Source organism: Amia ocellicauda, chromosome 3 (assembly GCF_036373705.1).
Source record: "Amia ocellicauda isolate fAmiCal2 chromosome 3, fAmiCal2.hap1, whole genome shotgun sequence".
Classification (NCBI taxonomy): domain Eukaryota; kingdom Metazoa; phylum Chordata; class Actinopteri; order Amiiformes; family Amiidae; genus Amia; species Amia ocellicauda.
This window is the reverse complement of record NC_089852.1, coordinates 1,350,584-1,372,346: the sequence shown is the minus strand read 5'-3', so window position 1 is coordinate 1,372,346 and position 21,763 is coordinate 1,350,584. Positions and strand designations below refer to the sequence as shown.

At 46.0% G+C, this 21,763-nt stretch overlaps 1 protein-coding gene across 4 annotated transcripts in view; it reads left to right on the top strand.

Moving 5' to 3' along the window:
- The window catches only part of LOC136730719 (interleukin-17 receptor C), a 27,095-nt gene extending 5,332 nt beyond the window's left edge, over window positions 1-21,763 (top strand). For 2 of the 4 annotated variants that reach the window (XM_066697624.1, XM_066697625.1), the window contains exons 3-17: window positions 6,503-6,533; window positions 6,856-7,005; window positions 7,146-7,223; window positions 7,368-7,471; window positions 11,205-11,313; window positions 12,093-12,137; window positions 12,438-12,577; window positions 13,007-13,075; window positions 13,355-13,424; window positions 13,572-13,795; window positions 14,188-14,238; window positions 14,437-14,491; window positions 14,675-14,770; window positions 19,838-19,876; window positions 20,026-21,763. In XM_066697624.1, the coding sequence (XP_066553721.1) occupies window positions 6,503-6,533; window positions 6,856-7,005; window positions 7,146-7,223; window positions 7,368-7,471; window positions 11,205-11,313; window positions 12,093-12,137; window positions 12,438-12,577; window positions 13,007-13,075; window positions 13,355-13,424; window positions 13,572-13,795; window positions 14,188-14,238; window positions 14,437-14,491; window positions 14,675-14,770; window positions 19,838-19,876; window positions 20,026-20,867 (2,103 nt within the window). In that variant the 3' untranslated portion in view covers window positions 20,868-21,763. The remainder of the gene's footprint in view (window positions 1-6,502; window positions 6,534-6,855; window positions 7,006-7,145; window positions 7,224-7,367; window positions 7,472-11,204; window positions 11,314-12,092; window positions 12,138-12,437; window positions 12,578-13,006; window positions 13,076-13,354; window positions 13,425-13,571; window positions 13,796-14,187; window positions 14,239-14,436; window positions 14,492-14,674; window positions 14,771-19,837; window positions 19,877-20,025) is intronic. The other 2 variants (XM_066697627.1, XM_066697628.1) reach the window with 2 other exon arrangements.

Sequence of the window (21,763 nt, the reverse complement as noted above, 5' to 3'; positions counted from 1 at the left end):
GTTATTTGTCTGTTTCACACTCTGGCACCCAGCCCGTGCATGTCCAGCTCTCTTTGCTGTTCCTGGATCGCAGCCCATGCAAATCCCTGGCAGATATGGAAAAGTCCAGGGAAGTTTGAACTGTTTATTCAACTCTTCTGTGTAACTGGTCCAGCAGCACTGCCTGCCCCCAGGGGTCTGTCTCTATCGCCCTCTCTGTGTCCCTCCCCCTTTCATACTGTACCCACACCTTCACCACAGCCCATCTGTCACCTCAGCGCCGGCCCCTGTCTCACTCAGTTGTTTCCGAGAGAACGAGGACTAATAAAACTGTTAAACAAGCTCTGTGGGAGGAAAACGAGATTAAAATGCTGATAAAAATATGAGGTGAATATAACATCCAAAAACAGCTAAACACTGCAGTCAGGAACATGGACGTATAACCAGATATCCCAAATAGGAGGAAGCGCAGGAATTGAAAGAAAGTTCGCAGTGTCATGAAATAAATTAAAATAAAAACATTGAAAGTTGACTATCGTAAATATGAGGATCTAAACCAAAGGTGTGAACGGGGACAGAAACTATGATAGTATTGATTATAATTTAGGACATCATCCTATTATTACCGGTGCTGGACATTAATTGGTCTCCAGGACCAGATGTGGACGTTGAAGGAATAGTTTTACTTTTTATTGCTTGTGTAATTGTGCTATGTGTAATACAGTTGAACATCATCGCTTAAAACCCCACATTTAAAAACTGCATCTCAGCACTTCTGTGCTGACAGTACTTACCATCGCTGCCACTCTAGGAATCGCGTCGTCACGCGGAGCGGCTCTGTTCGCAGGACAACCGGGCATGCGGTCATTACTCCATACGCTATCCGAGCGCTGCCCTCTGCAAGTCTCGAGTGTGGGGAACACCCTCACAGCACCAGGGCTGCCCTCTTGGCTCACGCTGCTCATGTCAATGTCCGGGGTGGCCCGGCCCAGCAGGACAGTTCACCCACATTCAATCAATCAATCAATCAATCAATTTTTATTTGTATCGCGCCCTTTGCAGGGTAGAGAGCACTCCACAGAGCGCTTTACAGACTGGTAAACATACAACAAATGTACAGCAAAATAAAATACATAAATACAATAAAGTAAAATAAATATAGACCTGTAAACAGTTTACATGATCTAAAATAAAGTAAGTGAACATTTAAATAAATAAACCATTTAGGCACGGAGGAGAGAAAAACAATAAAACTCCTATGGATGGCATGTAGGAGAAAATGAATCTCTGGGGTCCATGGCTTAGGGCTCAGGCCTAATGGTCACCTCCCCTCCAGGCAGTATAGTTATTACAGCAGCAAGGAGATCAGAAAGTTCTTGATCGGTGCTGCTGGCTGTGCTCTTCCCTCTGGAGGAGGCCTCTCGCCCGCCATTGGGGTTAGGGGGGTTGGACCATCAACAGGCTTTGGGTGGCGATGGCTCGTCAGACCTTGGGTGTGGATGCCCCATTAGCCCTCTGTGGTGGGGTTCCCTGGAGGAGGGTTGTGCCTCATCAGACTTCCATGGTGGGGGGCGAGGTGCCTCGTCGGAACCTCAGTGGGGGCTGTTGCTGGAAGGCAAGAAGGCAGTCGTGCTCAGATACTGGTCATGCAGTGCAGGACATTTCCAAAGACAGTTGTGCACTGCATGTCCATGGACACCGGCGGCATTGTGGGCTAGAAAAACAGAGACTAAACAGATGAGTCTTCAGCCGTGATTTAAAGGCTAAGACAGAGGGGGCATCTCTTATATTGGCTGGAAGATCGTTCCACAGCTTCGGGGCCCTATAACTGAATGCTCTACCACCTGCGCTTTTCTTGTGTATTTTGGGGAGCGCTAAGTAACCGGCTTCCTGTGATCTTAATGGCCGACCTGGAGTGTATTCCATAAGGAGATCTTTTAGGTAGGGAGGTGCCAGACCCTTTAGTGCTTTAAATGCCAGTAAGAGCACTTTAAAGTCTATCTTGTAGTGCACGGGCAGCCAGTGAAGAGAAGCCAATATTGGAGTGATGTGTTCATGGGTTTCTGTTTTAGTTAGAATTCTTGCAGCAGCATTTTGGACTGAAGTGCAGAAATAGCTCTGTTTGTGCTGCCTGACAGAATGGCATTACAGTAATCCAATCTAGATGTAACAAATGCGTGAATCAATTTCTCAGTGTCCTGTAATGAGAGGAATTGTCGCAGTCTAGCAATGTTTCTAAACTGGAGGAAGGAAGATCAACACACATTCTGAATGTGTGATTCAAAGGATAGATTATGATCACAGATGACACCCAGGTTTCGTGCCATCTCCTTAGGGGAGAAATTAAAGTTATCAGTACTTAGATTTGTCAGTGCATGATGAACAGTTAGATTTTTGTCCCCTAAAATTAGGACTTCTGTTTTGTCAGAATTAAGCATAAGAACATTTCTTGTCATCCATGTTTTAATCTCGGACAGACAACAGATTAGTTTTTCTAGGTCTATGGTATTGTGGTATATGACATTGTTGGTGAACCTCACACAAGACAAACCCAGTTGTGTTGAATCACAGGTTGAGCCTATTAAACAGCCGAGCTGGGAGACATTCAGTGGGTGGCGCAGCAGTGCCTCTGTGAGCGCAGGGGGCACTGTGAGACTCGGACGGGCCAGATTAAAGCACTGACGGCTGCGTCCGCATTCAGCACCGGCTGCTGCAGACCCCGAGCTCTTTCAGTGAGGGGGGGCTTACACAGTCAGCTCCAGGCAAGTGCAGAGTGTCCTATCCCAGCGCAGAGTGTAAATAGTTTAATGAAATGAAAGGATGCTGATCTGATAAGATACAGCCAGAATGTTGCAATGGACAAATTGTTTTAATTTATCATTTACAGTTATTGTTTTATTACAATTATTGTCAGTACTTTTGATCAGCCTAGGACTTTAAACTAGAGTTTTGTTTTTATCTGGTATCGCTACCAGAAGAAATATTAATTGCTGAATTTAATTGCTGAATAAAGTCCTATTATCTAGTGACCCTCACACATACAACCCACAGCGGTCAAGTCCTCTGACAACAAGACCGGGTTGATATGTAAGTTACCACAATACTTTACTAATACGAGCTCAGATCAGCGGTGAGGTTGATCTGCATGAATTGACCTTGAGGCTGTTTCGCTTTATACAGATATAGGTTTATTAAAATGTAAATAGACAGCATGTATTTGCAAAGATAGGACAGAGACAAGCAGGGTGGATAAGATTAAGAGTGAGAATGAGAGGAGATCTGTCCAATACTCGAGTTTTGACTTGAGACACAAAACATGTAAAATAACAAATAAGTATGATTATGCTGCCCATTCCTACAGTTCAGATCCCACACACAACTAGGTTTAATGCAATTGTGGATTACCTAATTCTTGACTAGTACACGAAATATACTACCTGTGTGGATTACTGAGATTCAGTTATAAAGACGTTCGATAGTGGGGAGGGCTGGGAGACTGGTTCTGGTTCGTTCAGTCTTCCTGGATTTCGTCTCCTTGATTCCTACAGAATGTGTATTGGGGTGTGATGTCTTTGAGGAATATGAAAATAGTTCAAATGTTACCTAGAAATTCTAACTCTATATTGTGAAGTTGTAGTTCTATCAATTACTGTTGAACACATCTCTGAAATAATTGGAAAAGTTGTTGAGATAAAGCAAACTGAAACTTTATTCACAAGTTAGCTTGGAAGCACCACGTCAGGAAATTCCTTCAGTGAGACCTTAGTTTTTACAAACACGAGTGAAGCTTTATAAGAAAATGACTTAGTATGTTGTGGCTGTTCATCCAATCAAAAGCTGCAAGCCCAAGTCCGTTTACGATCCGTCTTCCCGGGGGGAGATCTGGGATCCGCAAACCAAATGTCTTTCTTTGATGTTTTTCCGAGAAGTCCGGTCTCACGGTCGTCTTTTTCAAGTGTCCCTCAATCTTTAACAAAACAGTTCCTGCCAATCTGGGGAAGCAATTTAAGTCCACAAACAGACTTTTAACAAACAGCGTGGGCTATTTCGGCACTGTGCAATCTTTTATTAATAATAGGAATTTCTAACAAATGTACCTTCTAATTTATCTAATTTGCTCAATCTGTATACATGCTGTTTCTAATATAAAACATTATATAGTTATCACAAAACACTTTCATCAACTTTCAAATACAGGGTCTTCAATTACATTTTCAAGTCCCTCAAAACAGGACCTTACAGCTGATACCAAACAAGCCAGGTGCTCTTTCTCTGTGATGTTACATTTGAGTCTTCTTGGAATGCCGGGGGGGCTGGTCTGATGCCCGTATCAGAGCAGGATCAATTAGGATGTGTGAATACTTCTCTCACCAAATGTTAATGTTGCATTGTATGTGGAATTTAAATGGTCCAATGGTTATTTTAGTTAATGCTCTTTCTTTTAAGACCAATCATGGCTTATTCAGGTTTTGGTTCTGAGGTAGAATTACTTTAGTATCATTATGTTAGTTTTAAGTCACCTTTTAATGTTTGTTATCAAACTGGGGAAGAAGCTGGGTAACACTAATGTTAGCAGCCTGTAGTTTGTATTTGGGTTTGTTGCCCTGGTCTATGGAATATATTGACATTCAAGTGTCTTGAATGTCTGAGTTTCACAAAATAAATCTTCAATTGCAATGTGGTGCTGGTCTCTGTGGAGCCTTCCAGAATGGACGTTGTACTTTGTTGAACACAGGCCTGTCGTAAAACACAGAACTCTCCTTAAATTCCTTAACACATGCCTACATTTCTCAGTTAGGAAGGTATATGCATTTCTGTATATATTTGCCAAAATACGGTTGTATGATTTACAATTGTGTCCAATCCCATTACAGAGTCTCCAATCCCAGTGCAGAGTGTCCTATCCCAGCGCAGAGTGTTCAGTCCCATTACAGAGTGTCCAATCCCGGCACAGAGTGTCCAATCCCACAGAACACAGTTGCAGGTCCAGTTGTTGGAGCAGGTGGAGAGAGAGACAGAGAAAGAGAGAATTTAATTTAATTTACATTGAGACAGAGAGAGAGCGAGCGCTTTAGTTATCATTTTTTATTAACGACCCAGTTAGGACCCGACCCGACACCCAATCCCTCAGCTCAATTACAGTTTCCACAGTAACATGGTCAATATATAGATTGCCAAGATGGTGTGGCAGTGCAAGGAGAGACAGACAGAGCGAGAGAGACAGACAGACATAGACTTGCCTCTTGCACAGTGCAGAGACCTGGCTATGCTGACACACACACACACACACACACACACTAACCCCCCCCCCCACACACACACACATACGCACACTCACCCTCACACAGGGAAACAGGGAAAACACAAGAAAAAGAGTGAGAAGATACAATCTAAAACAAACTCATGCAAATTCTCCTTCCTGCCATCTGTGCTCACAGGGGAATGCAGAGCTGTGTGTGGGTGTATGCGTTTGTGCGAGATAGAGACGGACAGACACAGAGAGACACTGACACTGATAAACACACACTCACACAGACACAGGAACATAGATCAATATAAAATATATGTTAATTAGTAAATCCTTTGAAAAATCAAGAAGATTTGGACCAAAAAAGTTACTGACTGACTGACTGACTGACTGACACACAGACTGACTGACACACTACATGACTAAATGACACACTGACTGACTGACGCACAGACTGACACAGTGACTGACTAACTGACACACTGACTGACTGACTGACTGACTGACTGACGCACAGACTGACACAGTGACTGACTAACTGACTGACTGACTGACACACTGACTGACTGACTCACTGACTGACACAGTGACTGACTAACTGACACACTGACTGACTGACTGACTGACTGACGCACAGACTGACACAGTGACTGACTAACTGACTGACTCACTGACTGACACAGTGACTGACTAACTGACACACTGACTGACTGACTCACTGACTGACACAGTGACTGACTAACTGACACACTGACTGACTGACTGACTGACTGACTGACTGACGCACAGACTGACACAGTGACTGACTAACTGACTGACTGACTGACTCACTGACTGACACAGTGACTGACTAACTGACACACTGACTGACTGACTGACTGACTGACGCACAGACTGACACAGTGACTGACTAACTGACTGACTCACTGACTGACACAGTGACTGACTAACTGACACACTGACTGACTGACTCACTGACTGACACAGTGACTGACTAACTGACACACTGACTGCCTATTTTGTCCTGTTTGAGTGCTTTCTTTACACTGGTTACGTCCAGCAGCTTGTATTTCTTTTCTGCAAATATGATTTCTAATGTAACTACGGGCCTCTCTAGCCTCCTGCTCTGTGTCGGGCATCATATCTAGATGCACAGCAGACACTTCAGAAGAGATTACAGACAGGAAGCGGGGTTTTTACCTACCATTAGTAATTACACATGGAATGTGTGTTCGCTGCGGCCCCTGATGTGTCTCTCCTCTGCTCTTTCCTCAGGGCGTCTCCAACTGCACTTGCACTGTGGAGGGTGAGTCTAGTGGGGCCACAGGGTTTGGGGGTCTTTATTTGTGTATTTGAGCACCAGAGCACCAGAGCATGACAGGGATATTTATGGGGGGTAAATCGAGGGCGTACTGTGGTGGTGAGGGGGTGAGGGGGTAATATATTGAGCTGGGGGTGAGGGTAATTGGGTGGAGGGCCGACATTCAGCTTTAAATAATTAACAGAATCAAACGTGCAACTCGTTCATGTTTTTGGGAGGGGGGAGAGCACAAACAGAGGGGCAGGGGTATTAGAGAGGACTATGGGCAGGTGAGAGGGAGAGAAATTATGTTGTTGTTTGTGTGCAGATGTGTTTCTGCCTGAGCTGGACCCTGAGGGGCCCCACGTGGTCGTGACGCGGTTGGACGTCGAGCCCCTGCTGTGCTGCCAGGCGGAGGGGGGTCCGGGGCGGCACTGTAGGCTGTGCCTGCGGGTCCGAGTCACCCTGAGCGTGGGAGGTACGCAGCTCCGCCTGGGTCTGTCCAACTGCCTGCACCGCAGCTGCAACCACCGTGACCACTGCACTGCGCAGCTGCTGCCATTGCTATTTATACTGTTGCTGCGCAGAGCCATATTTAGCTGCTGTCTGTGGTTGCAGGTCATCCAGGGGTGGACGATCAGTCGGGCGAGGACGATCTGGATAGCGAGGCGGGGAGTGGCCTGGAGAGCCAGACAGGTCAGACCCCTGCACTGTACCCTGTCTGTCTCTCTGTCTGTTGGTCTGTCTTTAGTCAGTAGTTTGTAGTTGTTTTTTTAATGTTTACCCTGTTTTTATGTGTTCCTCACTGCTGCCCCTGCTGGCCTCTCTGTGTGTTTACAGCCTCTGTCCAGGTGTGCATCTTTGTGCCGCACCGATTCATTCCATGCAAGAAGCTGCATGTCAAACTGACCCCCGCAGGCTCGGAAGGCAATGACAGCCGTGAGGTGAGTGCTATGTTGTAAGTCGCCCTGAATAAGGGCGTCTGCCAAGAAATAAAAATAATAATAATAATAATAATAATAATAATATCAGTAACTATGCGTGTATATGTATGGTAGCATTCTCTGCTTTTCTGCTACTTCGGGTTTGGCATCTTCCTCTAACTGGGTTTTGTTGGTGGCACCCTTTTCAAACGGCACCCAGACCAGTCTCACGGTCTGCTTCCCACTCACTGTGGAGAAGACAGAGCGGCTCCGCCCACCGAAGAACTCCGTATCAGATTGTCCGGGCCTCTAGTACAACCCGCTGATCCTCAGCCTTAGGCACCCCAGCTCATCCTTAGGAACCCCCCACAAGGTGGCCCCCGCTGTCCCGCTCTCCTTGCTGAATGTGGTGAATCAATTTTCTTTCCTTTTTGGGTGGATTGTGGTGTGGATTTGATCCCACTGTAAACACCAATGTAGCATTCTCTGCTTTTCTGCAAGTTTATTGATGAACAGAATAACTGGAGCAACACTCCTAGCTACTACCCCTACATGCTACTTCGCCATGTCAAGATTTCTCCCAGAGCAATTTTTGACGCGACGCTTCTTGACCAATGGCAGTCCAATTATAGTGGTGACATCACTCAGAATGTTGTACATTATGGCACAGATGTATTAAGTAATTATAATAATAATAATAATAATAATAAGAAGAAGAAGAAGAAGAAGAAGAAGAAGAAGAAGAAGAAGAAGAAGAAGAAGAACTGGTTTTCAAAGTTGCCTATGGGGTTTGAATCCAATGTCTCCTTCATATTAGGAAAGGAAGTTGATCCATATAGCCTATAATTAATATAATGAATATATATATATCCCTTCTCCACACCCACCGGAGTTTATACCTTATTAAACTGTATAATCACTGATCGGCTGGGAGATTTGTTTTAACCGGGAGGTGGGTCCAGATCAAAACAGGACATAAAGCACACACATATAAATATAAGCATACACAAACAAAAAATGAACTCATCAATGTTTAAAAACACACAGTACGAATGATTATTAAACAAAGGTAAATGTTCTTTATTTTTAGAACAGTAAAATTACTACTTTTGTATTTTACAAATCCAAGCAAGCTTTTTTACACAATATGCAGTGAAGAGCATTTATTCAGTACAAAGAAAAAAGTGGACTGAGCACTGCTACCCCAGTATATTCAGTATTTAATTAAACAATACCTCATCTCACTGTGCTATTCTGCCATGGCACAGATCACAGTGTTGAAACAGGTCTTATATCCTTCATGAAGTTCAAATGCTGTGCGCTTGCATTTCCTATGCAAGGGATCCCCTGACTTCATTAACAACATCTCTTCTTCATCTTCTTCCTCCACAAGTTGGGAAATTAACACCAGCCACTCGCAATCAACACAGTTATAAATCTCTCACAATCAATAATTTGCCTAGTACAAAGCCGCCCAGCTCATATTGTTAGTAGATTACGTTGTTAATAAAATATGTATTAATAATAAAACAAATGCATTGAAACAATTCAGAATATGCTAGTGCGTTTTCTTTAATATATTTGAATTGGAGAAAAAAATGGCTTGTAAAAAATCGAAGTGGCTGTTAAAATTGCGCATCCACCAGCCATTGTGGATGTGTTAATTTAAAAAGTCAATTTCCCAACCCTGTACCTCCACCTCCTCCTTATCTGTTGATGATTCAGTGGGGTTTTCCCAAAATACTGACATTTATTTTTACTTTTAAATGTAAAATATAGTTCTGTATGTATTGTTGTTTTGCACAAAATCTCTGCCTTTTGACGCTTGGGAGACACGTTGGCGTGGCACTGTCCGCAGCGCGTCAAGCAGCAGCATCATTAGGCCTGGGCGTCCGGGGCTACGGCCCTGAATGTTTTATGAATAGTCCCGGATCTATTTTTTTTTTTTTTACAAAAATAATAATAATAAAAAATAGCCCTGGATCTATTCATCTGTCATTCCGATCTTGCATTAAAACCCTCGAAAATAATATGATATCGTTGATCAAAAACACAAGTATGTTTTGGGTCCTCTGTGTGTGTGAGAGAGAGAGAGAGAGCGAGAGAGAGAGAGCGCACTGGTTACAGGGCTTGTCATTGTTGACATCTGGTGGTGGCAAGACTTGAGTTGAAGGGCAGCTATGGATATAAGAAGCGTTTTCAAAAAGAAAAAGGATCATGAAGGCAAGGAGGCGCAGGCGAGGCTAGAGGAGGTGGAGGACGAGGACGAGCTGGCTTGTAGCTGAAGCAGCAGATGAGTCTGGGCGTGAGAGTGCCACTGCCTCATCTAACGTTACAAGCTCAGGTTGGTGAAGAAGAGGGCTCTTTAGCTAGCTAGCTAGTTTATCTCAGTGGTTCTCAAACGTTTTTGTCACAAGGCACACCATTTATGAAAATAATATCCAAGGCACACCTTTACGTATGATTATAGCTATGTAAATCATCATCATCATCAATAATTCCAAGGCACACCTGGCCATCTCCCAAGGCACACCAGTGTGCGATGGCACTCAGTTTGAGAGCCACTGGTCTAGCTAGCCTAACTCACTGTGATATTGAGGAACATGGGCTCAGCATAGAGAGAAAGTGGGATGACCTTACTTTGCCTTTGTAGAATCCAATTGATAAGTCTTCAAGCAATAATTTGTTTCCCCTGCAGCATATGCATGACTCATATGCATCTCTGCAACTGATTTGGCGATTGAAACACTCATTTTGTTGATTTTGATTTAATGTTGTGAAAGCCAGCCTACATACCTGACCAGAACCTTTTGGTAGAGCACAGTGTCTCACATCTTATATTCATGTTACTTTAGCACGTTTTGGGTCCTCTCCAACGAAGGCACTGCTCTAAGGTTGCTTGCTGCTGGAAAACTGTCGCGGTCTGTTGACCTCAGTGCTGCCGGCGGTAGTGAGACTGCCTGTGCCAGCTAACAACGCTGAATGTGGCGAGGTAGCCAGCTAGCTAGCCAATTTGTTTCTAAGCATCAAGATGAAACCAGCAAAGAGACATAAGGTAGACATTAGGGTGTTTTTTCCACACAATGTGAGTGCTTATAGCTAAGCTAGATATTTATGATTTAATGAAAATATTCCAAGAACAATATCAGAAGTAAAGCTACTGTAAAGAGCTGATGTCTGATTGACAATGTGTGAGTCTAGCTAGCTAGCTAACATTGCTGCTGGCTGGAGATTGTTTTCAGATCAGTTTTTCTTTCCTTTTTCGTCCAAAATTTTAGTTAAATTTTTTATTAATACTCATTAAAAAGTGCACCAGATGAATACATTTAGCTGTTCAATATCATTTTTTTTCTTACACAGGAGAATGCCCCCGGACCCCCCTACTTTTGGTTTGCACTTGAATGTATTGCAATCCTGGCAACGCCTCTGGCTTCAAGTTTGAAATGTTGTGACGCGCTGGTGTGTCCCAGGCTTTACTCGGATCTCTCTCGAACTCTCATTCTCTGACTGGCAGTATCCAGGGCACCCCTCTTTATGTCCTTGTGCCCCGGAAATAACATTTTCCGCTAACAGTGAAAAGCACAAAACACGAAGTGCCCCACCCCCCACTCCCCAACACACAGATGGACATATACCCCCCAGTCCCAGATTGCTACACTATATATTTATATGCATACCCATGTTATTACAACCTTATTGTGTGGCAGTGGCAGAGTGTTATGTCTCTCTCTGACCTGTGTGTTGTCCTCCTCAGGTGCACGTGTCTCTGGTGTCGTTCCCCCCAGTACCGCTAGGCAGTGATGTGTGGGTGGTCACCAATGCCGGGCCGAACACCTCCCTCACGACCAACCTGACCCTCCCAGGTAACCCCTCCACCCCATCCTTGTCTCTGACCCAACAGGCTCCCGAGTGACAGAGCAGCACTGTAGTGTAGTGTGACAACAGCCAAGTGCAGCACTGTCACACACTGCCAGGCTGCCGTGATCCATGTCATTGTTTTATGCTGTGCAGTTTCCGCCATGCTGCGTCTCAGTGTACCTGTGTGTGTCAGTATGTGTCAGTGTGGCTGTGTGTCTCAGTGTAGCTGTATCTCAGTGTGTGTCAGTGTAGCTGTGTGTGTCAGTGTGTCTCAGTGTAGGTGTGTGTGTCAGTGTGTCTCAGTGTAGGTGTGTGTGTCAGTGTGTGTCTCAGTCTAGCTGTGTATGTCAGTGTGTGTCTCAGTGTAGCTGTGTGTGTCAGTGTGTGTGTCAGTGTAGCTGTGTGTATCTCAGTGTAGCTGTGTGTGTGTCAGTGTAGCTGTTTGGTGTCAGTGTGTCAGTGTAGCTGTTTGGTGTCAGTGTGTGTCAGTGTAGCTGTGTGTGTCAGTGTAGCTGTTTGGTGTCAGTGTGTCAGTGTAGCTGTTTGGTGTCAGTGTGTGTCAGTGTAGCTGTGTGTGTCAGTGCTGAGACAGAGCCATAAAAATTGCTGTTATTCCAGTCAGACAGTGTTACGTAACATTTACTGTAAAACAGTGAGGAAACTGTGCTGTGATGTCGTCATCAGAATTTTGTAACACAGCCGACTAACCCTGACTCTCTCCCACTCACTCTCTCTCCCTCTTTCCGTCTGTCCCTCTCTCTCTCTCTCCCTCCCTCTCTGGCAGGGTGTCCCAGAGATGGCCAGTGGCCACATATGTTGGACTGTGAAGGTCAGTGTGTGTCCACAGATTCCGTGCACACAGCTATACAGCCTTGAGAGCACAAAGACAACAACCAAAAGTATAACAAAAACACAAAACCTATAGCACAACTTTGGCTGTGACACAACAGCAATTCAACTACAGCACGTACGACACAACAGAAACACAACCCCCAACTTGACTGGTTGTTTTGTATGGTATTGTGTTACACTTATTTCTCGGGTTACCAGTTATGATAGAAGGGCGAGCTTTGATTGGTTGGATCCCTGTCTGTGGTCCGCTCTGATTGGCTCTTTGTTATCGCACCAGTTCCCACAGTCTGCACGGGGATTCACCGGGAAACGGGCGAGGCCTTCTTACAATTGGTCGACAAGAATATTAGACCCTCCAACAAGATGGGGGTGTGTCTGAAACAAGGAAGGCATGGAGTGTGCCAATTCCATTCTCTGGTCAGTCTGTCTATCTTTCACTATCTGTGTGTCTGTCACTCCCTATGGTCTGTGTCTATCTGTCTGTTTGTGTGTGTGTCTGTCTTTCACTGTTATTATTATAATATTTCTTAGCAGATGCCAATATCCATATTGTTGCAATATAATGTCTGTCTGTCTGTGTTTCTGTCACTCCGTGTTTGTGTGTCCGTCTGCCTGTCTGCTTCTCCTAGGAACCTCAGTGTCTGTCTGTCTATATCTCAATCCCTCATTCTTTGTGTGTCTGTTTGCCTTTCTGTCTGTCTGTCTGTCTGTTTTTCTATTTGTTGGTGAGGTCCTCTGTCTCTGTGTCACTTCTTTATCTCTTTCTGCCTCCTTCCTTCCCTCTCTCTCTCTTTCTCTCCCTCTCTGCGTGTGTCGGAGTCATGTTGATCATCTCTTCTGACACAGGATCCCTTTCAGAACCAGACTGAGCTGAGGATTCCCCTATATAGTGTCACCCCCTGCCTGTGCTTCGAGGTACTGCAGCCTGAAAACACACTACAACTCTGACTACATACTTACACTACATACTAACAATTTAGAACAAACTAACAGTACAGTACATACTAATATGCTTCCTCTCTATTTCAAATTAAAATGCAGGAGCCGGAATAATAAACACAGCAATGAAGGACTCTCACAGATATCAACAGACATATTTACAAACATGATATTCACATGATGTGGCTGTATTGTTGCATGTGCGGCATGCGTAGTGTTTTGGACCCCGTGTCACTCTGCCCCCCTCTCTCTCAGGTGTGGTGGATGAGTGAGGCCGATAAAGACTCTGTGCGTCACCTGATTTGTCCCTTTGAGAACAACACAGGTGAGTAGGGAGCTGTGCACACGTTTCATAGACAAGGCAATGATATTATTAGTATTATACATTATTATAACATATTACATTATTAATGACGACTCCCCTTCTCCCTCTCCCTCTCTCCCTGTCTCCTCCTCCCTCTCCCTCTCTCAGAGCTACAGCAGGCGATGTGGAATAATCTGACCCTGTCCGTGAGCAAGAACCAGACACGGCAGAACCGAACGGCGCTGTTCTGGAGCATCACCACACCCTGCCAGGTGGAGGCTGAACTGTGGCAGTGCCGGGGCCCCACCTCGAGGCCCTCTGACTGCCAGTTGATCAAGGACAGGATGTTCACCGGGTGGCAGCAAGCAGGGAAATCACAAGTCCTGATCCAGGTATTTGATCTACAGTCCAGTCTGGTCCAGCCGGGTCTCCAGCTCTGGTCATGTGGAACACAGATACATTGATATATAAAGTGAGATCTTTATAATTTCCATATGGCCACAATTGCCCCCTTTTTTGTATATTTAGAATATGTGGGATTTACTTAGTCTGTAATGCATTTATTTATGTTATATTTTGAAAATATATTGCAGAACATTTTCAACATATAAAATAAATGTATGGATTTCAGAATACAATTTATTTAAAATACATCCCATATATATATAGATTTCAGAAACATATGATCAGACACTGTTTTGTCAAATCTGTTAAGAGATATTTGCCTCAACTCATTGCCTGTGTCTCTGTGTCTCTGTGTCTGTGTGTCCGTGTGTCTCTGCAGAGAACCGGAGAGTTCCCCATCACGGACTCTGACCCCTCTCCGTGTTTGATGGTAGGAGCCCTCACTGCTCTCTCTCTGTACAGTGTCTTTGTTCAATGTGTGTGCGTTTGTCTGTTTGTCTGTATATGTGAGCAAGTGTGTGGATCAGTATGACATGAGTGTGTGTGTGTTTGTCTATCTTTGTGCGACGTGTGTGTGTTTTTGTGGTCTGATTCACTTTCTTAACTGTTTGCCTCTCTCTCTCTCTAGGCTTCAGTGAAGGGGATAGACAGACCACTGGGCCCAAAGTGTCTCTCTGTCCCAGGTAAGCGTAAAGTACACAGTGTATGGAAAACAACCCAGCTGACCCTATTATTATTATTATTAGTATAGTAGTATAACTGCTGTTGTTGTTGATGTAGTGATTTATCATTATTATCAAGCGCTCAGGTACTGTCCTGGGTTGCGGCGCTTGTCGTCTGACCTGTGCTGTTGTTGCTCCTCCCAGTCGCTAGGGGGCCCTGGAGTCTGCTGGTCCCGGCCACCCTGCTGCTGCTCACCGTGGCCGTGCTGGGCTCCTGTCTGCTGCAGGGCGCCCTGAAGGGTGAGTGTCTGTGCCGGGAGGGTCGGGGGTGACACTGGGACATCATCAGACCTGTAGACCAATAGGAAGTGCCCCTCACAGCGGTCAGTCAGCAGTCCCCCTGGGGAGGCACAGTGGGGTGAAGTGATCACAGCACAGAGCTGCTGTCCAGCACGTCCCCCCAGGACTGAGCTGGGCTGCTGGGAGGACGCATACCTTTAAAACAAGATTATTCCTTAAAAAACAGATGAAACAATACACAATCAATACTTACATGTGAGTGACCTGTAAGATATCCTTGTTGTGTTGTTTTGTTTGGGAGAAAGAAAGAGTCTGTACTCACTTGAGCTCTCAGGAACTTGAACTAACTTTATTAATTCTTGTTAGAGCGAACATGACATGTGAGGTCACTCACTGGGGGTGTGGCTACGGCTGTAGTACATCCTACCACTACATCTCCCCTTCTGGTAAAATAAATACATTTTTGTTTAAACATTTTTTTTTTAACTCAAACACTTTTTTTTTAACAGTTCTAACTATGGAGTCCAGGGTAGACTGCCTGAGCTCTCCAGGCTAAGTGAGAGGTTAATTCTGCCTCTTAATTCACTTGCCATATTTTTAGCTATAGCAAACTACAGATTCAGTCTTTTGGGAGGAACTGATAATCGTCCAGATTTTGTAAAAGTTCCTCGCCTCTCAACATGAGGTTGGATTGGCATATGTGGCTGAGGATCAGCAGGTGCATTTGGTTGTGCCAGGGTTGTTGGCTCTCTATCAGGTAAGTAAGGCACTTCCACATCACTCTCCTCTTCTGTAGGATTAGTGAGACGCACAATCTGTCGCCTGTTTCGCCGTATCTCACCTTGTGGGGTCCACATCACATACGATCTTGGAGCGTGTTTAGCAGGCATTCTTTGGTCAGAAATCCAGACATTTTCTCCGGTGGTGAGTGGTGACAGGGATCGGGCTCGGTGTCTATGGTCATGTGCTTGTTTACTCTTCTCTCGGCTGCAACGTTCAAACTGCTCAAGCTTTTCCCTGTTAGGAATGTTGGGGTGAAGGAGTGTTGGCAAAATTGGAAGAGTCGTTCTCAGCTTTCGGCCCATCAAAAGTTCCCCTGGGCTGTATCCATTTGCTAGTGGAGTGGAATGGTAAGCTAGCAGAGCTTGATAAGGATCATCTGTTTTCAAGAGCAGTTGTTTGAATGTCTGGACCGCCCTTTCCGCCTCTCCGTTTGCCTGTGGGTGTCGTGGGCTACTGGTAAGGTGTTGAAATCCGTATGCTTTTGCGAAGGAATTGAAGGTAGAACAGCAGTACTGGGGTCCATTGTCTGACACAACTGTCTCTGGAATTCCATGTCCTGCAAACAGTGCTTTGAGATGTTCCACAATGGCTGCTGAAGATGTAGATGACAGCTTGTCAATCTCCACGTAACGGGAGTAGTAATCAACTGTAAGGAGGTATTTATGTCCTTGCAGTTCAAAAAGATCTGTGGCAACTTTTTGCCATGGATAATCAGGAAACTCTGAGACTCGTAGAGGTTCAACTGGGGGTGTTCTGAGTTTTCTGCAAATGTCACACCGTTCCACCAAAGTACCCAACTGGTGCTGAGGCCAGGCCACCACACTGTTTGACTGGCCCTTTGCCTGCACTTTGCAATGCCTTGATCTCCGTGATGGAGAAGGAGAAGGAGGTATCACCAGTCTGCTCCCTTTCATAAGAAGGCCATCTAGGACAGAGAGTGTGTGTCTCTCAAGCCAAAAAAGTCTCAGTTCATCTGTCCCTTTTACATTTGGAGGCCATCCATTCTCACAGAATGTCATGACTTGCAAGCAGATTCTCACGGATTTGATTCAGTCTGCTTTGTGAAGCAGGAAGATTAGTACTGATGTGGGCAAGATAAATATTGGTATCTTCCATGAGCATTGCTGACATAATTTCTGTAGCCTTGGTGGTAGGTCATCCAGGCTTTTGGTACTCAGAAAACTCACCAGTGGCTTGTGATCTGTCTCAAGCAGGAAATGTGCTCCTATGAGGTAACAACTAAATCGTTCACATGCCCAAACAAGCGCTAGGGTTTCCTTCTCTATTTGAGCATAGCGTTGTTCTGTGGGCGTCAGTGCTCTTGAGGCATACGCTACCGGTTTCCACTGTGCATTGTTGTTTTGCAGGAGAACGCCCCCTAGGCCGAAGGATGAGGCATCATCTGCAACCTTGATATCCTTGTTAGGATAAAAAAATGCTAAAATGGGTGTCGACACAAGCTCAGCTTTTAGTAATGAGAATGCATTTTGCTGTACTGCATCCCAAGACCACAGATTTGTTTGAGAAAGAAGCTCGTGCAGGGGTTTAGTTTTCTCTGCCAAGTCAGGAATTAATTTCCCCAGTTGATTAACCATTCCAAGGAAGCTGCACACTTCTGAAACATTTGTAGGTTTCTGCATGTTCTGAATGGCTGACAACTTCTCTGGGTCTGGCTGTATTTTCCTCGTGAGGATAACTTGTGGCCCAGGAATCTAATTTCAGTCTTGCCAAACTCACACTTTTTCTGATTTAGCGTGATTCCAGCACTCTGCAGTTTTGTCAAGGCAGCTTCTACTCGTTGGTCATGCTCCTCGCTGGTGCATCCAAAGATAAGGATGTCATCCATGTGGCAAATGATGCCTTCCAAGCCTTCCAAAATTTGACACATTCTCTTTTGAAAATGTTCTGGGGCAGAGGAAATTCCAAAAGGCAATCTCTTGAAACAATAACGTCCAAATGGAGTGATGAATGTGGTCAGCTTTTGAGATTCTTTTGAGAGACAAATCTGCCAGAATCCAGAATTTGCATCAAGTTTTGAGAAGAATGCAGCACCGCCTAGCATGTCTAGTGTGTGGTCTACAGAAGGCAGGATGAATTTCTCCTGACGCACTGATTCATTTAATTTGGTGAGGTCCACACAAATTCACACTGTGTTGTCCGATTTAGGAACAGTAACTATTCCAGCACACCAGTCTGTTGGTCCATCCACCTTTGTGATGACCCCCAGTTTCTCCATTCTAGAGATCTCTTGTTTGACTTGTTGCATTAAGGAACAGGAATTCGTCTTGGAACAGATAGTGAGTATGGTTTTGCTCCTGGTTTTAACTCAATGTGGTATTCATCTTCAAGTTCTCCCAAACCAGTGAAAAGATCTTTAAATTTTTCCAGCCAATGGCATTGCATCAGAGTATCTAGTCGAGCAATCAGGTTTAGTTTTTCGATTGCATGTCTGCCCAGTAGGGGTGTGAAGAGGTTTCGCACAACGTAGATATCCTCATTCACTGTTTTCCCATTTTTTTTTATAGGAGCAGAGAAGATTCCTCGCACATTTAAGGTATTTCTTCCAGGTCCCATCAGCACTTTGTCTGTTTTCCTTAATAGGATGTGCTGTTTCTTTGCAAGTGCAGTGTACATAGATTCTGGGATAGCAGTGACATCTGGGTCCATTTTAAACTGCATCTTGTCCTGGTTCAGCATAAGTGTTGTGCACCAGCCCCGTATTTTAGCTTCAAGTGCTCCTAGAAAAAATTCTCTTCCTCAGAGGTTGATTGCTCTTGTAATTCTTGGAGAACAGTTTTTGAACGGCATTCACTCTGGAAATGACCTGTCCTGTTGCAAGCATGACATGTTACATTCTTAGTGGGACAAAGATCCTTGACATGAAATGGAGACTTTACACACCTTGTGCACTTCTGTGGTCTCACTGATGCTTGCTTCTTTGACTTTTGTTGTCTGGGCTGTGCTCTATTTTGAATTGCAGGTTTGAGTGATCCATATGATTTTGACTGCTTGCAACTCTCCCCTTGTCTGAGCTCTGCCTGCTGTTTGTGAACATTTTTGCTTTGCCTGACCATTGTTATGGCTTTTTCTAGCGTAAGTGCACTATCCAGCTGTAGGCGTTCAGATAGTTTGATGTCTCGGAGACACACAACAATTCTATCTCTTATGAGTTCTTCTCTGAGATTCCCATAGTTGCAGTGTTCAGCCAAGGCATACAGGGAAGTAATGAAATCATTCACTGGTTCATCCGGTTCCTGCTTTCTTGAGTTAAATTTAACCCTCTCAAATATAATGTTCCTTTTCCCTGTGAAATACTCCTTGAATTTGTCTATAACTGTTGTGTACTCGTTGAGCGTTGAGCTTCAGTCAATCCAAACCCACACAGTATCTCATCTGCTTTATCTCCCATACAGTAAATTAGTGTGTTCACTTGCTGTGCATCAGAGGCTTGTGAAAGGCTGCTTGCCACCCTGAATCTTTCAAACCGTCTAAGCCATTTAACAAATTCTTCTGGTCTTGAAAAATCAAAATCGCCAGGCGGTGTTATCTGATATGTAGTCAGAGGTGTAGGAGACTCATTTTCACCAATTTTCTCTCCCTTTATTTATTTTTTTGCTTGCAGCCTCCTGCTTGTCTTGTCAGTTGAACTCTTTTCTCGGTTTCCCTGCTTTTATACAGTGTTTCCATCTGCAGGTGCAGCTGGCAGTCTCCTTTGGTTGTCTAGCAACGTGGGGCACCACCTCTGTAGCAGCTCTGCGGCGCCTTAGAAATGTGTCTAGCACATTAAACTTTTAACTGCTTTATATTAGTTTTAAATCAGAGTCTTACTGTACTTTTTTCTGTCCTGAAGATCTGCTGAAACTCCAGATGCCTTGTTCTTCAATGAAGACGTGTTCTAACCATTTCTGACACCATGTTGTGTTGTTTTGTTTGGGAGAAAGAGTCTGTACTCACTTGAGCTCTCAGGAACTTGAACTAACTTTATTGATTCTTGTTAGAGCGAACATGACATGTGAGGTCACTCACTGGGGGTGTGGCTACAGCTGTAGTACATCCTACCACTACAATCCTCTCTTACCCGTATCGTGGGGGTGTGCGGGGGGGGTGGTTCCACACTGGCTGCCCTCCCCCCAAACTATCACATGACTACCACACAGGTCCCACCCAGTCTAGGATACAGTAAATGACAGGAAGGCAGTGCTGCTCAGCGGTTGAGCTCTGTGCTGTATCAGCCGCCACTCGTTAGTGTCACTCGTTAATGCTGCGCCTGTCCCTCTCCCGCAGGCTGGGTATCGAAGGTGTGCAAGAGGGAAGACATCAGAGGTGAGCGCCCCCCAGTCTCTCTCTCTCTCTCTCTCTTTCTCCATCACTCTCTCATTTTCTCCCCCTTGTTCCCTTCTTCCCTCAACCTTTGCCCAGTCAGCCACGTTCACTCACTCACTCTCTCTCTCTCTCTCCCTCTCTGTGTGCAGGTGCAGTGGGGGGAGGGCAGGTGGTGCTGCTGTACCCCCCCGAGGCAGATGAGGCCCTGGCAGGGCGGGTGTGCTGTCTGGGCTCGGCGCTGGCCGGGCTGGGCTTTTCTGTGTCGTTGGACCTGTGGAGCCGGGCCGAGCTGTGCGCGCTGGGCCCCGTGCCCTGGCTGCACTCCCGGCTGTCCCAGCTGCAGAAGCACGGGGGCAAGGTGGTTCTGATCCTGAGCCGGGCCGCCTGGGAGCGGGCCGAGAGCTGGGCCCAGGGCGGGGCAGCAGGGGGGCGGTCTGGGATGTGGGGAGTTGGGGAGAGAGACGGAGACAAGGAGCCGGGGGCGGCCTGCAGCTCTCCGTACACAGACGTCTTCAGCGCCTCGCTCAGCTGCATCTTCGCCGACTACCTGCAGGGCCGCGCCGGCGAGCGCTTCGTGTTAGCGCAGCTTGAACCAGCGCCGCTGCCCCCCATCCCCAGCGGCAGCAGCACCGGCAGCAGCAGCCTCCTGCTTCCGGAGATTTTCCGTGGCCTGCCACTGTACAGTCTGCCCTCCCAGAGCCTGGGCTTCCTCACTGAGATCTCCACACCGCCCCCCCACGGCCCCAGCGGGCGCTGTCGGACCCCCAGCCGGGGGAGACGGGCGGCGGGGCTCAGGGCAGCCTCACGGGCGCTGGCGGGGAGGCTGCGAGGGGTCTGGGGGGCGTCAGAGGCGGGCTACCGGCTGTCCGGCTGCTCCAGGGACAGCTGCGTGAGCGCCGGACTGTCTGAGGAGATGTGGGAGACGGTGCCCCTGCAGCCCGGCGGCACCCCACCCCACACACACCCGCCCCGACTGACACACTGGGTCTGAGAGGGACAGAGGGACAGAGGGATGGGATGCCTCTCAGGCTGATGAACTGGGCCATGAGGGATGGAGAGAGGATTCTCCTCTCAGTGCGCTGGCAACTTCACTCTCAGAGCTGTTTTTTGTGTGTGGGTTGTTTTTCGTCTTGCAAAACTTTCCAAAGCGCAGAAGGAACCAGACAGGACTGGACCAAACCAGGCAGGACTGGACTGAACCAAAGCTGGCCGGTCCACCTGCCCCAGTGAGGAGAAACGGCTGCAGTACTGTTGACGTCTACAATGGCAGCCACTGTGTGTGTTTATATCTGTCACTCATGTCTGTCCATTTTTTGTTTTGTAAGAATATTGTGCTCTACATCGTGAGTTTTGAAGGATTCATATAAACAGGGACACGCATGTCTCTATCTAACCCTCACTGTCCCTCCCTCTCTCTCTCTCTCTCTCTCTCTCTCTGCAAACAAAGCACTGACTCACAGGTAGAGAGAGACACACAGAGGGAGAGAGAGAGAGCTGGGAAGGGACTGAGTAGAGAGAGAGAGAGGCGGGGGGGAGCTCCGTGCGCTGTAGGAGCCTCGGTCTATGATCACTAGGGCAGCAGTGAGGCTTAGTGGTGTTAATGTCACAGCGCACTGTCACTCCATCTACCCTTGCAGCTGCTGAAGGGACGCTGGTGTCCTTTAATTTAGTTTGTTTGTTTATTTATCCCTTTTATGGATTGCACGCTTAATAAAGATTTCACCGCCTTAGCTGTGATGGAGGGTTCTCTCTCTTCTGGTCACCTTTTTTAAAGACAGCTGGATTTCTCTCCGTGATACAAAACTTTGTAGTCCTGAATTACATGAAGTCTGTCTTTTCCTTGTTGGGCTCGTATTTGCATATTAAAGGGTTATGAATTAAAAACAA